This window comes from Ruditapes philippinarum, unplaced genomic scaffold, assembly GCF_026571515.1.
Source record: "Ruditapes philippinarum isolate M1 unplaced genomic scaffold, ASM2657151v2 ctg2783_1_1_1_1, whole genome shotgun sequence".
NCBI lineage: Eukaryota > Metazoa > Mollusca > Bivalvia > Venerida > Veneridae > Ruditapes > Ruditapes philippinarum.
In genome coordinates, this window is record NW_026862036.1 from 328,124 (window position 1) to 343,383 (window position 15,260).

The 15,260-nt window shown below is 30.8% G+C and overlaps 1 protein-coding gene across 1 annotated transcript; it reads right to left on the minus strand.

The window, feature by feature from the left end:
* Positions 1 to 491: 491 nt before the first annotated feature.
* Positions 492 to 9,797, minus strand: LOC132717733 (CD109 antigen-like). Its single transcript, XM_060701286.1, has 12 exons — positions 9,661 to 9,797; positions 8,629 to 8,785; positions 7,924 to 8,004; positions 6,560 to 6,731; positions 6,043 to 6,254; positions 5,308 to 5,469; positions 4,902 to 4,964; positions 4,195 to 4,304; positions 3,763 to 3,910; positions 3,099 to 3,204; positions 2,177 to 2,274; positions 492 to 1,873 (listed from the first exon to the last, which is right to left on the minus strand). The coding sequence occupies exons 2-12, from the start codon at positions 8,716 to 8,718 to the stop codon at positions 1,856 to 1,858; spliced, it is 1,260 nt and encodes a 419-aa protein (XP_060557269.1). The 5' UTR covers positions 8,719 to 8,785; positions 9,661 to 9,797; the 3' UTR covers positions 492 to 1,855.
* Between the last annotated feature and the right edge of the window lie 5,463 nt (positions 9,798 to 15,260).

Genomic DNA, 15,260 nt, shown 5'->3' on the forward strand with positions numbered 1-15,260 from the left:
ACTTCTTGAGGCTAAAAGTGCCAGATTGCACCGATGATCACATGAAGAAAAGACGAAGTCTACACGATTTGACAAGATGGCTTCACGACGGCCTTACGAAGGGCAAAATTGACATACGAATTCAACACGAAAATGAACATTCGCAATGTCTTCGGGCATTTTTTTTGGTAACATTTTGGAACCGCTCACGAAGTTGCTGCCGGAGCTTGTAATATTCTGCCGGGGATCATACGATGGCAAAAGATGCCCTCACGAATGGCACGATGTTATTACGATCAGATATCCGAATTTGAACATTTCCTTATTCGTGTGTCCATCTGATGCCAAATTCGGGACAGCGTGACGCCTGCATTAAAGATATCCATTTGTCTTAGCGATTGCTTTTGAAGTATTCCCTTTAGTTTTCAAATTAATAATTTATATTTGGAACAATCTTAGTTACCAGGTTGTTATAATATATTTTTAATAAAAGAATACAAGACAGTCAGTCATAAGATTATAATTTTATTTGATACATCAAACACAAGAACATGAACAAAGTAAACTGAAGTATAGTAAATATATGATATCGCTTTTAAAGTTAAAGATCTTAAATCACCTAAAGGAATCATCATATTATACACACAATTTTGCAGACTGATGACTGTTATCATTGCGAACATTAGCTTTTAACCATTTCCAATATGTTATTATATATAAGGAAAAGTAATTTCCCTACTAAGCAGGTAAGAGTATCTAGTGTTAAACAAATGTACAAAATACAACATGTTTTAGGGATAAAAGGATTTGAGCCAAAAAATAATTCTATTGATTAATTATCATGAATACTGCGAATTGCTATAACTTACGCTTTTCTTGGCTTTTTTTTAACTTTTGTCTTCTTCAGATTTTTTTTTAATTTAAACGCACATTTGCCTGTGATCAATTTAAATTTTGCCAATAATAATGTATGTATCTGATCAGGTTAAAATGTTTTTTTTTATAGAATTAGTGATATTATATTGTAAAGATGAACTTTATCGATGACGACACTAATCTTAATTGAACAATTTAATATATCTTAAGTGTTGTACGAAAAATGTAAAATTATATTAATCTATTGGATTTAGACACAATATGCTTTTGGTTAACATGTAACCATAACGAGAATGATAAGTTAGTCTTGATAACAGAAATATAATACATAAGATATTATTATATAATACATTGTTATTTTTTCCTTTTTACATTTACATCCAATCGCATGTTTAATCAATCTTCCATCAATATGCATAAATCTGCAAAAATACATTTATTGGCTTAAAACTTATTTATTTCATTTATTAAGAAGATTTATAGAAATGATATAAGTAATTCGTATCTACGTCTATATATTTGTGTATGTTAATACATTTGTGTTACCTTAATATATATGGTCTACATTTACTAGTATATAACTCTTTAAAAATTTCCCCACTCATTAAAATTGCAACATTAGTGAAAACAAATATTTAATTGTTACTGATAATAGATTTATATATTAACGTGAGAATAATAATACCTTCTCTCTGTTAATGTACAAAATGTTAAGACAAAGAAGAGTCATCCATAAACCATTAACTCATCCTCATGGATGACTAAGGAAATAAATGTCAAAAATTCAAAAATCTTTTTATGCAGCTCTCTATGATGATGTCATGTTTTAAATATAACAAGTGTATGCTAGTTGAACTCCTGGGAAACAAATGTCCTTTATAATTATATATCTACCTTTTGAATAGTTAATCAATAACAGAATTAGTTATACTGATTATATAATATCCGGCACAGTTACGTTATTAACATCCAAACATGCGATGTATGTAGTTTTGTCGGCTTAACGCCCGACTCCAATCTGAAAAGAAGGTTTAAACATTTGTAAGGTACACGGGAATATAACTATTTCGATTATTGGTTACTCAAATATTCAATTTTGTTATTGATTAATCAAACTATCATAATGTAACTGCCATATTACAACTAAATAGAATCAAACTGATTAAATGAATATCAATTTAAAAAATCAAATATATCTTTAATATGCGTTGTGCTTCCATTGTAGAGCAAGACCAGTCTGCAGTTCAGTATTAAAGTCTGAATAAATTCTAGCCAAGCTCCTTTGTGTATGGTACAGTTTATCAGAAGAGATGTAACTTACCGCTTCTCCGGTATTACAGAATCCACACAAAGGACAAATTTTACAAATGTTTGGTTCCTTCAGCAATCCAAACTCATATCTAGTTATTGCTTGATGGGCTTAAACAATTAAAAAAATCATTATGACAGTTTCTTATCTATTATATTTAACCAGGAAAAAATGTGCATGATAACTAACATAAATATTTCGTAGCATTATGGATTTTGCGAAGACATTTCTACTAGAATTTGAATGAAAGTATTGTACTATCCCCTCTGATTTTTGTAAGCCTTGGGTTACAGTATTTCTTATTTTCCTCAGAATGATATTTTGACTGTTATTCCAGACGCATGTGCTATTAATAAACTGTTAAATTATAAGAACAAAGATCAACAAGACCGCTCGACGTTAACAGAACGCAAAATCCACACATAACCACAAAAATGTTCCAAGCTAGAAACCGATCTTAACGGAAAAACAAGGCACAAAACGAGACATGAAAGATGGAATAAAATAACTAAAAGGAATATAGAAATAAGAAGTATAATTTGCAACCATTTCTGCCTGTAAAGTGGATGTATATACAATAGGCACATTGTCCGTAAGTTAATCAAATATAAATAGAAACAAAACTAAATGTATCATTTATGTATTCATACAAAGTAATGATTGCAAAAATAATAAATGTCTATATGATTTAGTATGAACATTAATATATATTAGGAATGATGATATTTTGTTCCAGAATTTTTATCTGCTATATCAATAAATGTAAATATAGATTATGAAGTACCCCACCCTTGCCAACAACATATATAATTCTTACGTCGTTTGTTGTTATGTGTGATATGTTATCAATGTAATTAGTTCTTATTACATACCTTCAATTAAAGACCAAATCACTTTAAGAGCTTTATAAAATTATTATCGATATTTCAACTACCTGGATCATAGTAGTCGTATGCTTTCACATGACAGGCTTGACTCTTGACAACTGGGTCAACACGGTCCATCTTTACAAGAACGCAAATGTCTGTATTTGGATTTACCTGTATTGAAGATAATTAAATAGCGTTATTTAAATGCTTGAATTTGACATACATAGTTATAAGACAGGACAAAAATTACTTTCATCTTTCAATCATTTATTATCATGTCAGATTATGGCTTGAGATTGCTACCCAGGTTTTACAGAGCTGCCACTTCACAGTTACCCAGAACAAGATGTATGATATTGCAGTAAGTGACTGGTATTTTCTTGAAAATAAGTTATTCAAGTTTGCAAAAATATAACGACAAAAATCATTTTTATAGCACTAATTTTCTGTACCCTTCTGTGAATAGCAAATGATTTTATAAGTGAACAATGGTTGCGGGTTGTCGCCATAAGAACCGACAAAAACATTCCAAAACTTCACCTCGAAATATCTGTATTGAAGATAATTAAATGTTTTGATTTAAATGCTTGAATATGATACCTTGTGTACTTCAATAAATTGCAAATGAGATTATATATGCATAACTGTTCAGGATTAAAACCGCGAAAAAACTTTCCAAAACTAGTATTAACACGAGCAAATGTATACAAATGAAATCATTGTACATACACCATTGAAATATAGTGCAATATTTCTTCCATTTGTTTCGTGTTTCTTGATTTTATTCTGAATGTTTAGTATATTATTGTCAGACTGAAATCCTGTAGGCATCTGCACCTCCATGAGTAACATGCCACTTTCGTTTCTACCAGCCCATCTAATATATAATAGTCTCAATATGTAAAAATTGTAATCGATAGCTCTCAAAATGCATATATTAATATATATTTCGATTCTCTTACTAAGACTTTCTCTTTCTTAAGACGTAATTATTGGTGAATTAACAAACATTATAAAACATGATAAGGATTAAATACCATAAGATAAGAAATGTTATGAACAAGGGATATCAGAAAATCAATGAATGTTTAAAATGCTTTTTATACTGTATTTAAGTTATGTCTAATATATCTAACATATGAGAATATTTACTCATGTCACCTTAAGCAGGGATGAATTGTTACGGAATTTATCGACTCTTCTTTCACTCGTGTGTAAACTTGGATGTTATCATCGGTCTCAGTGCCAGTCACATAATATGAAGTAGATACCTTATCAATGACAATACAATAGATTTTTATTAACATCACATTTATTCATCTCTTCCTTTTTTTTTACTTTTAAAATTTTTTTTTTTTGGTTTGGTTTTACGTCACACCAACACAGAGGAGGTCAGTTTGCGACTTCATAATTAACCTGAGGATTATATCAAAACTTTTTGATGCATTATATAAGCGTCACAAGTATAGAACGTTTGACGGAATATTTTTCAGTTAAAATGTTGTCTGAACAAGGTATGTTTCATGCAAGCAATCTTAAATTTTAATAGCATAACTTTCCATATCTAACGTCTTGCAAGAATATGCATGTAAATATGCATGTACTGTCAAAAAAGGTGACGACCAATTTTCCAATGTAAATGTTGTTCTACATAAACAAGAAAAATACTACAAGGTTTGAAGAAATATAAATGTTTTGGATACATATATTTAAGGTTTTGGTTTTGCTAAAAGATAATTAACGTCAATTGTAAACAAGTTATAATTTAACTTTATAAACTTTTCTATACTTTGATGCTCTTTTAAAATCTTTTGCATAATATACTGAAATTGTGTAACCTTAATATATTTTGATAAAAAACAACTTGCATCGATAACTGCTGACCCTGATCCTGTTGCTTGAATCACGAATGTGTCAACATCGTTAGGTACCTGTAACATAAGGTAGATAGAAAAATAATTTACATAAACAAATCGAACAGTTACATAATTGTACCAGATATGACGATTTCTTTGGGAGTACTTTCCTTTCTATGTCAAAAGGCCTTGCATCTGTAATTAGCTTGCCCCTTAATAACCTTTATTTTGTTTATCTCTTCCAGGAAATAAAGCTATCATTTCTTGAATTTTTGCTTTAAAGAATAAGCAAATATACTAACTCACTAATCGAAATGAATTGTTTCATTTATATTGACAACCTATATACATGTAAATGTGTTCAAAATCCTATAATTGAGTAAATTGGTTTGCTGTTCACAAGCTTCTTTAAAAATACCTCGAATGTGTGTACAATATCGAAAGTAGAAGATTTTGTATTATACACGTGATTAAACTTTCCACCATCAGACAATTCAAAAAACACTCCATACTCCGGACCTGGTGTAGCGGCTTGATAAGTTGCAAATTCGGCAAGCGCTTGTATAGATATAACTGTGTCCTGTAAAATGGATTATGACTTCACGTAAAATACTTCATTTGTACCTAATGGTTGTTTTGCTTTGATGCCGCCCACCTCTTAATTACAGTTTAGGTATGTGTGTGGGTTGGTTTGGCCTTTTTGCTATTAATAATTTGTATTAATACACAGAACGGATACGGTACTTTCAGGTTATCTTTGCATTAAACATTAAACATGTAAACATAAAGTAATCATTTCGATTTTGTTTCAATAGATTGTGTAAAGGCCACCTAAATAAATTGAAGGTGTAGATATACAAGTTAACAGTACATTACCAGACAGTATAAATTTCATTATGTTTTTGTAACAAACAGTACAAATGATTTCATGTTGTCATTATTTCTTGTTCTATAACTGTAAGTCATTGTATTCCGATTGTCAGAATATTTATACACATATTTCAATTCAGTTTACAAAAAAATATATCATGATATCACAATGAATAACTACTTTCAGTCCGCATTATCTCCTACATGGTAATAAATAATCAGCAAAGTGTTTCAGATCATTCTATTCAATCTCAATCATCATTCTATAGACACTGCTGTTTACCTGAGTAGATCGTTGACCACCAGTCGGGTTACGTTGTGACACAAGCCACTTTACGATAGGAAAAGCCTCTGCGTAGTACCCAAGTTTCATATAAAACAGAAGGGCATACGATGATGCTTCTACATCCATTGATGGTGCTCTATTTCGTAATGCACGATCACCAACTTCTCTTTTTGTAACTCTATAGTTAGCCTTCCAGTAGGTTTTGTCATCTGGAATGAGAAACCATAAAGTAGTCACTTAGGTTAAAAAGCCTTAAACGTAAAAATTGAATTTCTCATAAAGATCAACTGTGAAACTTGATACGGAAAACTATAAAAATATAAGAAGATTTTAAAGAAATTTACATATTATTATTCTATTGAAAATCAATAACCCAGTAAAAAAGTTTTTATACAACTAATAGTGAAACACGGAGAAATCATATGATAATAAAACAAGTTTTATCAATATTTGTAAATTTTTATAATATACGATTAATATCAATATTTCATTTGGAAAAGATGTAGAATAAAACCATCATGAAAGGCAGCTGTCTTCAGCTTCCTGTGGCATGTGGATCTCGAGGGTCTATTGGCACTTGCTAGAGCGTAGCAAATAATCGCTAGAGAATATGAATCTCTAACATAGTTTAGCTCTGCTTCTAAGTAGGTTGCGGCATTTCTTATTGCCATGGTGACATCGGTACCCTTAAAGACATATTTTGAGAGAAATAACGTTTATTTTGGTTATTATTTGTTTTGCTTCTTAACGTATTATAACACTTAATGTTTATGTTTTTATAAATTGTAGATGTTGATATTATATTAAGTCAACATTAAACTGTTATTTCAATTATCGTTATCATTAGATCTGAATTGACGTTTTTATATGTATTATTTTTATTAATACGTTATAAGTCAATTCGTTTATGGAAGTTAAAGCATTATGAATATGAAACAGGTAAATATGTCACGAGGCTATTGTCATTTGTTTTATTTTGATGTATAAAGCTTTTTTTACTTGCATGTCCTGTCCTACCCACAACCAAATGGTTAAAGAAATTTATTATCAATTCATCTTTCAAAAAAGAATTGTCAGTGAGAAATTTAATAGTTCGAACACAAAGACTGAACTCTAATAAATTCTCTGCGCATACAAGAAGGCAATTTTACAAGGAGGTCCTTCTTATTTGTACTATTTTCATATTATACCAAACAAAAATACAACAATAATTAAAGACAGCCTATGAAAAAGATATAATATTGCATTAACACAATCATTTTTGAACAGTCAGCAAGTTGTTTGACAGCCAGATGTATTATAAAATCTAAACAGTGGTTTTCTGTGTAGTTTTAGGCTTTGCCATGGTAAATGTCTCATTTGCACATTTTGGCGACTAAACATATTTCTTCAAACTATTACAGTATTTCTTCCATTTGTAGAACATTGAAAAACATAGCTTCATCCGTTAAATGACACAGCCATCAAAACATAAGGACTGATTGTTTCATATAGAACAACGTCATTATTATGTTTATCTTTAAATGTTCCGAAAGCTTATCAATTTTACAATATAGGTCATTCAGTATCATTTTAAATGTCAAGTTAATTTTTCACAATCATCAAAAACATTCTGATGAGCAAATAGAAATTATTTAAATTAGAATATTTACTAATTAATATAAGAAAGACTGAAAAAAATAATTATTTATAAACCGTGTATGAAGATAAATCTATGTTTTTCTAGCATTATGATTTTAAGCTAATAGATAACCGATAAACATACGGCTAACATCTCCTTTATATCTCTATTGAGGGAAATTACTTGCATTATTGATACAATGATTATGTGAAATACGTTTAGCTATATTGCCATACCAGCATACCAGAAATGCTTACCTGAACAGTTGAAACATTTCTGTTTTCTAATAATGAAATTAGAATGAATGCTGACATCCTTGCACCGGAAAATGACCCACCCTGATACAAAATTCAATTTCTGTTGTAAGAACGGTTAAAATATATTTATTTGTATTTTAAGTTTTCAGTAAACAGAGCATATTATTTGCAAATCACATTCAAGTAGTTAAGTTTTTATTGGTTAATATTAAGCAAGTTTTAATTAAGAAACAAATTTAACTGTATCATAATATTTTATGAATTTTATTCTGTTATAAATTTCTCTTTATAAAAATCAGGAATTACTTAAACAGTATTCAAATATTTCATATCATCACGAAAACGTCCTTAGCTACAAGTAGGACAATTAACATATATTTATATATATAGGTTTGTGAAAAATATATTTGCATCTACAAAATACCTTTCAAAAACACTGGATCCCAAGAAGGATACAAGAAAGTGAAATTTTTTTTTATACTATACAGTACACACGTATTGAGATCTTGTGCTCTATTGTGTGCACATTATACATTGTAATACACCCCTGATGAAGGCATAAGACGCCGAAAGTACTTGGGTATTTATATAGCACTGCATGAACGTTTATTTTCTCCATATATATATATATATATATATATATATATATATATATATATATATATATATATATATATATATATATATATATATATATATATATACCTGCATTTGAGAATGTATGACTCTTCCTGGTTCGCGAAAAGATCCGTCACTATTTTGGTATCTCAGCAACCAAATCATAGCTTTCGACATAACAGAATCATCAATCTGTATAAGATCTTTTGCTTGACCAAAACACCTCAGAACAAACGCTGTCAGCCTGTTGATCAAAAGAAAATAAATACAATCATTATCTAAATAAATATTTAACGTACTGTCGATGCTACAATGTGAATCTTGACATTACATTTCTTGTCAGCAAATATGGTGTTACAAAAAACTTTTTTTTATTTATCTATCTATAACCTTTTACGCATAAAATGCATCGCAATAATAATTAAAATCAAATGATTAGTTTTGTGGCGGCTGATTTATCATGTCGAATTGGTTATATTTTTCTCGGAAAACATTGCTTTCCAGCATTTTGCATTTGGTGTGTGCCGGTTGTACACGCACACCAACACATTAATATGTCACATGGAGGGTCTGCAAGGAAAGTTCGGCAGAAAACTATTAGACAATGTGTGCCAAATGTGTACCGAGCAAATATCTTTTCAAAATTTCTTTTAACAAATGTTGAGGACAAATATCTGAAACTTTTAAATATTTTATGTAAAATAATAAACTTCTTAAATAGCTTCACATTTTTTGCTATGAACAAAAGTTGCTATTTTAAGTTCTAAGGGCAAATTAGTCCATGAACACTTAAAATAAAGATCTGTTTAAACAAAATAAGAGCAATGCAAAAATGTACGAAAAGCAAATATGATGAAATGCGAAGCACACTGCACACAACAGGTGTAAACTGGAAATATGTTATTGTCGTATTTCTCTTAATTTTATCTTCCTTTGTATTTCGCAAAAAGAGAAACACAATATTTTTAACCAATCGCATAATTAATAGACTTATAATTCCATGCTTTATAAGGAAATGCTACTTAAATTTACTAGTGTTGTTTATTGTCACATTTCATCGGTGACTAAAATCGGCTTTTTATTAATCAGCAAATATATAGTGGTCTGAAATCTATATACCAGGTGCTCCCATAAAAATCGTTGTTTCCAAATGCACTAAACGAACCGTCATTGCGATGATATTTCAGTTCTTGTTGTAGCCCTAGAACAAATTAAAAAAATAACGTGTGAAGTCAACTTGATACTGCGAATTCACTTATATGCGTGGGCATGATATTTCGTGGTTTTATCAAAACCAGCATTTTCGTGGGTTCTAAAATTCGTAGATTTTCAATTTCTTGTAAGAAAATTAAATAATAAACCTAATGCAAAGTAATCTTACACATAACCGCCGCGCATTTTACTTACCGCATGCCCATATCTTTACGTGTCAATAAATTTAATCCCTGCATCTGGGCATTCATTGCACAAAAATCGCCGATGCATGTTTGTAATATATAGAAAAGAGACATGGCAATAAGTATTTGTCGGGATAAAATTTCATATGATCTTAAATTCGTGGATTGACCTACCAACGAAAATAGACAGGACTGACTGAGAATTTGGCCCTCTAAATTTGGCTAGAGACATTTCGTAGTACAAGTGGTATCTTGGTGTATTTAACCCATTTAGGGTATGCTGAATCCGATAAAGGTGTATACAAAACTAAACAACTTGACCTTGACCGTTGAAATGACCATTTAAAGTGACCACTTTAATTGCCGCCAAATGTCTTTATCATAAATGGCTGATATATCAAATAAAACTTTTAAAGATAGGAAAAGCCTGAAATTTGTCACAAAGCATGTTTAGGTAATAACAAATTAGACAATAAAACAGAATTTAAAATAAAACAATCCAATTTGGACGAAAAATCCAAGATGGCGGACTTTGGCGGACTTTTTTGCTCAATAGGCCAATATAGTAGTAATATAGAAGTAGTATTAAATATATAATACTTTAAGGCATTTAAACATAAGAAACTAGAATATAAGAGATAAAAATTCTAGAAAGCCCCTACTCCTTTGAACCATCACTATATTTAGGGTTTACACAGCGACCACTACACTCTTCCCTGCCCTATCTGCTAAATATAGACCTTTCAAGTATTTTATCTGGCACTATATGCAAGCATATAGACTGGCTACTTAGATTCCTACTTATATTTGTACAACACTATATGCCAGAATTTCTTAAACAAGGTCTTTAAACTTGACTGAAAAATTTCTTAATAGTTTACTCTTACTCTTCAGAGCTGCCCAATGCAATTCACTCATTGTGATGTTGAAATATTTAGTAGGATGATTAATATTGTCATTAGAAATTTAAAACCAATAAAACTTATATAACAGCTTAGATTTAATTTGTTTCATTAAAGGGTTTCTTATAACTGTCAACAACACTTTCCTCCCATGCATGTTTCCAAGTCAGATATCAGTGAATGAGGATTCCTCTTGAGACTAATGCATCATTTATATATAAACATCTACATATATGTACCAGCTGAACTGCATGAGCATCTAGAGGATTATATGTTGATCCCAGTTAAAATGCCCTATCCAGTGACTTACTTTTTTTATTGACCCATAAGCCACAACATTAGGGGAAAGCTATGTTACTATGATGTCAATAATTGGAGTAGGTTTTTATAATGACATTGTTATAAAGCCAAAGGATTCAAGTCTAAAATCAAGCTCAAGCAATAACAAATTTAATAATGAAAACCTTTAATTATTATAAATAACGAAAAGAAATAGGATTTTTCAATGTTTAGAACGAGCTTCAAAATGGCCATGTCAAACAATCAGTCAGATATCTGAATCTTATAACGGCCGACTTTTCTCGTAATGGATGTGTTTTTCATAATGGCTGAGTTTTCTATCCATAATGTCGTGGCGAAAATGTATCAACTCTGAAAGTGCTAATGTGCCCAGTATTGCACCGTTAATTAAAAACGCATATTATAAAACTCAAATTGAATCAAAAACCTCCAAACCCTTGGCCAAAATAAGAAAATAAGTTTTTTCGTTGGCAGCAACATTTATCCCAGGTGACTTTGTCATCAAATGAGATGTCATAGTCATGACTTCAAATTCTGCTACATGCTCGTTTTATTTTTTTCACAAGAAATCCTACAGCTCGCAATTCATGAATAACAAGCAATTATCATAGTATTGCAAGCAATCCATAAGTCCCCTGCCGGTAAGAGCCAAAGCAACATTCTGAAGGGCCATTCACTTATGTTTCTATTTTAAGTAAATTTGTTGAAAAAGTTCTTTAAAAGTGATCACAGTGAACAGTTTTTATGTACAGACAGACAGACGGACTGAAGGACACTCTAAAATTATTTTTTAAACATCCCTGTTATCAAAATATAACATTTTTAAAAGCAAAATTTTAAAAAAAGGAGATAACAATGTCATACAGGATGTGAGTGTAACAAAGAACAATTAGTAATGAAGGTATGAATATTTAATGTTTATTTTGAATTTGAAATAAATGAAAGTTAAAAGAACGAATAGGAAAAATTAAAAGTTTAAGGAAGAGATAATTCTGGAAATATGGATGCTAGATTTATAAACCTTGTTATATTATTATGATGTTGGAGTTTGAAGAAAATCCTATCATGATTGAAGAAGTTGGAATAAAAATTACCAATTTCTCAAAAAAAAGTCTAAGTTCAAAAGGGGCATAATTCTGGAAATAGTCTTGCTAGAGTATTGAACACTCACAAATGTTGAGTGATAAAAGCAAACATTTATATGAAGTAGATAGGTTCAGAAAAAAAGAAGTTATTAAAAAAAACAATGTTTTTTTACATGAAAATTTTAAGTTCAAGGGAGGTAATTCTGATAAATTTTGTGCTAGAGTTGTAAATTTTGTCACATATGACGTGGTTGATGACTAGCAACTTATATTTAAAGTTTGAAGAAAATACATTAAGAAATAAAGAACTTATGGTGAAAAAACTTAAAAACTAGAATCAGAAATCTTGATATTCAGTCTATTTGTTGCCATTGCAACCAGAATTTTCAATACAGGAAGATAAGAAAAGAATATGCATAATTTCCATACGGCCATCTACCCATATGTCAAGTTTCATAAAAATATTTTCAGTACTTTTTGCGTTATCGCTGGATCCAGGTTATGTGTAAAATTTGCCATATTTTCCGTCTATTTGTTGCCATAGCAACCAGAATTTTCAGCATAGGAAAAAAAGAAAAAGACGTGCATAATCTCCATACTACCATCTATCCATGTATCAAGTTTCATAAAAATATTTTCAGTATTTTTTGCGGTATCGCGGGATCCAGGTTATGTGTAAAATTTGCCATATTTTCAGTCTATTTGTTGCCATAGCAACCAGAATTTTCAACATAGGAAGAAAAGAAAAGACGTGCATAATCTCCATACTGCCATCTATCCATATATCAAGTTTCATTTAAATATTTTCAGTACTTTTTGCGTTATCGCGGTATCCAGTTTTGTGGACGGACGGACTGACGGACGGACAGACGGACTGACGGACAGACGGACGGAGGGTTAACCTAAAGTCCCCTCCGGTAAACCGGTAGGGGACTAATTAACATTTTAAAAAAATATTATATTATGCAAACATTTTGATTGTTTTTTTTTTAATAACAGTAACTTGTTATCGAAGCCGGCACAAAGTAGGTTACGACAAAGTGTTCTACTGTGATGTCAGCCAAACAGATAAACTACAACATGCACATCCAGTCTAAAATTGTCCAAGAGATTTTTAATTGTAACCCTTCAACACAGTACTACTGCTACATGAAATTGTATGTACCAAATTCAAATTAAAAGGTTTGCTCTGTACATCACACTTATGTTATACATACATATTATTATAAACAAAAGTATTTGAATACTTATCTAAATATTTCATATTTGCATGGAATTTGTTATCCAAATATTTTCCAAATTTGTTAATAAAACTCAAAATAGCTAAATCTTTGCAATTTTAAAATGAGACAATTGAAAAAAACAAGTTATCATTATTGTCCATGTAAAATAATGTTATTCTGTCAACCCCCAGAGAAAAGTTAGAGAATCCATTGTAACTGCTGTGAAAGAATAAGAAATAATTGTGACTTAATCACTTACTTTTTAAAGTAATTCGCTCAATGTCTGATTATGGCTATTACAACCCATAAGAAGTGTAAAATTTGAGTAACTTGTTTCTAAAGGTAATGATCCACTAAATCACTGGGTATACTTATATAATTCATGCACCGCTTTTCATGCAGTTATCCTTACTACAAACATTATTTAATGGTCAGAGGCTGAGCCACTCTTAAACTACTCTTCCTCCTCTATTACTCACTGGGACAAAGCTCTTCCTATAGGTACCATTACCACCACTATCACTTAACCTAAGTCCTCAAGACACTCAGCATCAACGGCAACATTATTTAATCTGAGAGCGAGCTTCCCATATAAAAGTTGTAGGAGAGTTATCAGAAGACTGTTATGACCGTACGATTGCTTATCAGTTCTTACCACCACTACTCCACCACTCATAACCACCATACATTTTCTGCATTTACCCCCCAAAAATACGGACAAATAGTCCTGTTGGTATTTACATACCGATGAGTTGGCTTCATGGATAGTGTGGATAATGCTTACAACTTTCTCAGCTCAAGCATATAACCTGTTTGTCAAAAACTTTAAATATTCACCTAGTTCTCAATTGCGTTTTGGCTGATTCTTGTGGGATTTGAAAATGAAAGCGCTACAGTTGCTTTTGACATTGAATTTCCAAAGCTCAAATTACCAATAGCCTTGACTAACCTAGGTTAAAAGTCAAATGAGATCATGGCATGATACGCTCATTGCCTTATTGTGGTGCGGTGAAATCAATAAAAACCCTAAAATAAAAAGAATGTCGCCTAGTCAACCCTAATTTTCTTACAAGTCACTGGTTTGCATTACCTTACATAGATGTTTTATTATCGTTGTTTGTTTGGTTTTTATGGTTTGGATAATTTCAACACATAAATGGCCATATCGTGCCGAATGCTATAATAGGCTTAAAATATTATGTAAAACTGTGTAAATGATAATAAAAAAGAGCCAATTAGATCCTTGAATACAAGTTTATCTCTTTCAAATAATCGATGATGTTTTTTGATGGAATTGTATTAAAGAGTTCTTTGAGTGAATTTACATTATGAAATCTATTACGGGCCTGTGAAAAATCATGACATTCCAGAAGAAAATGCTTGACAGTAAAATTTTCATTGCAAGCTACACAGAAAGGGGCATTGTCATTCGTGAGGAGATAAGAATGGGTGACTTTAGTGTGTCCAATTCGGCATCGAAGAAGAACTGTTTGATCATGGCGGTTTGACAAACACAGAGATGGTGACACATCAAGAGATGGGTTTAATCACGAAGTTTATTAAAGACGGCATTGTCCCAATTTGCTTTCCATTCAGATGAAACGAGTTTATTTATAGCCGTTCTAAAATCACAAGCAGGTAACAATTAGTCAGATTTTTGAAAATTTAATGATTGTTTAGCTAAACCATCTACTTCTTGTCATATACCTACATGACTTAGAATCCAATATAATTTAACAGATTTTATTATAAGTATATCATGAAAATCGTAAAAGAAGTTTCTTTATCATGATATTGTCAGATTTTTTATTT

What these genes read in the sequence shown, in the direction of transcription:
- LOC132717733 (XM_060701286.1), bottom strand. Translation starts at nt 8,718, where the DNA reads ATGTCGAAAGCTATGATTTGGTTGCTGAGATACCAAAATAGTGACGGA. An exon ending in GTGGTCAACGATCTACTCAG is followed by an intron (nt 5,470 to 6,042) that starts GTAAACAGCAGT and finishes TCCATTTTACAG; the next exon opens with GACACAGTTATATCTATACA. An exon ending in TTGCACTATATTTCAATGGT is followed by an intron (nt 3,205 to 3,762) that starts GTATGTACAATG and finishes TCTTCAATACAG; the next exon opens with GTAAATCCAAATACAGACAT.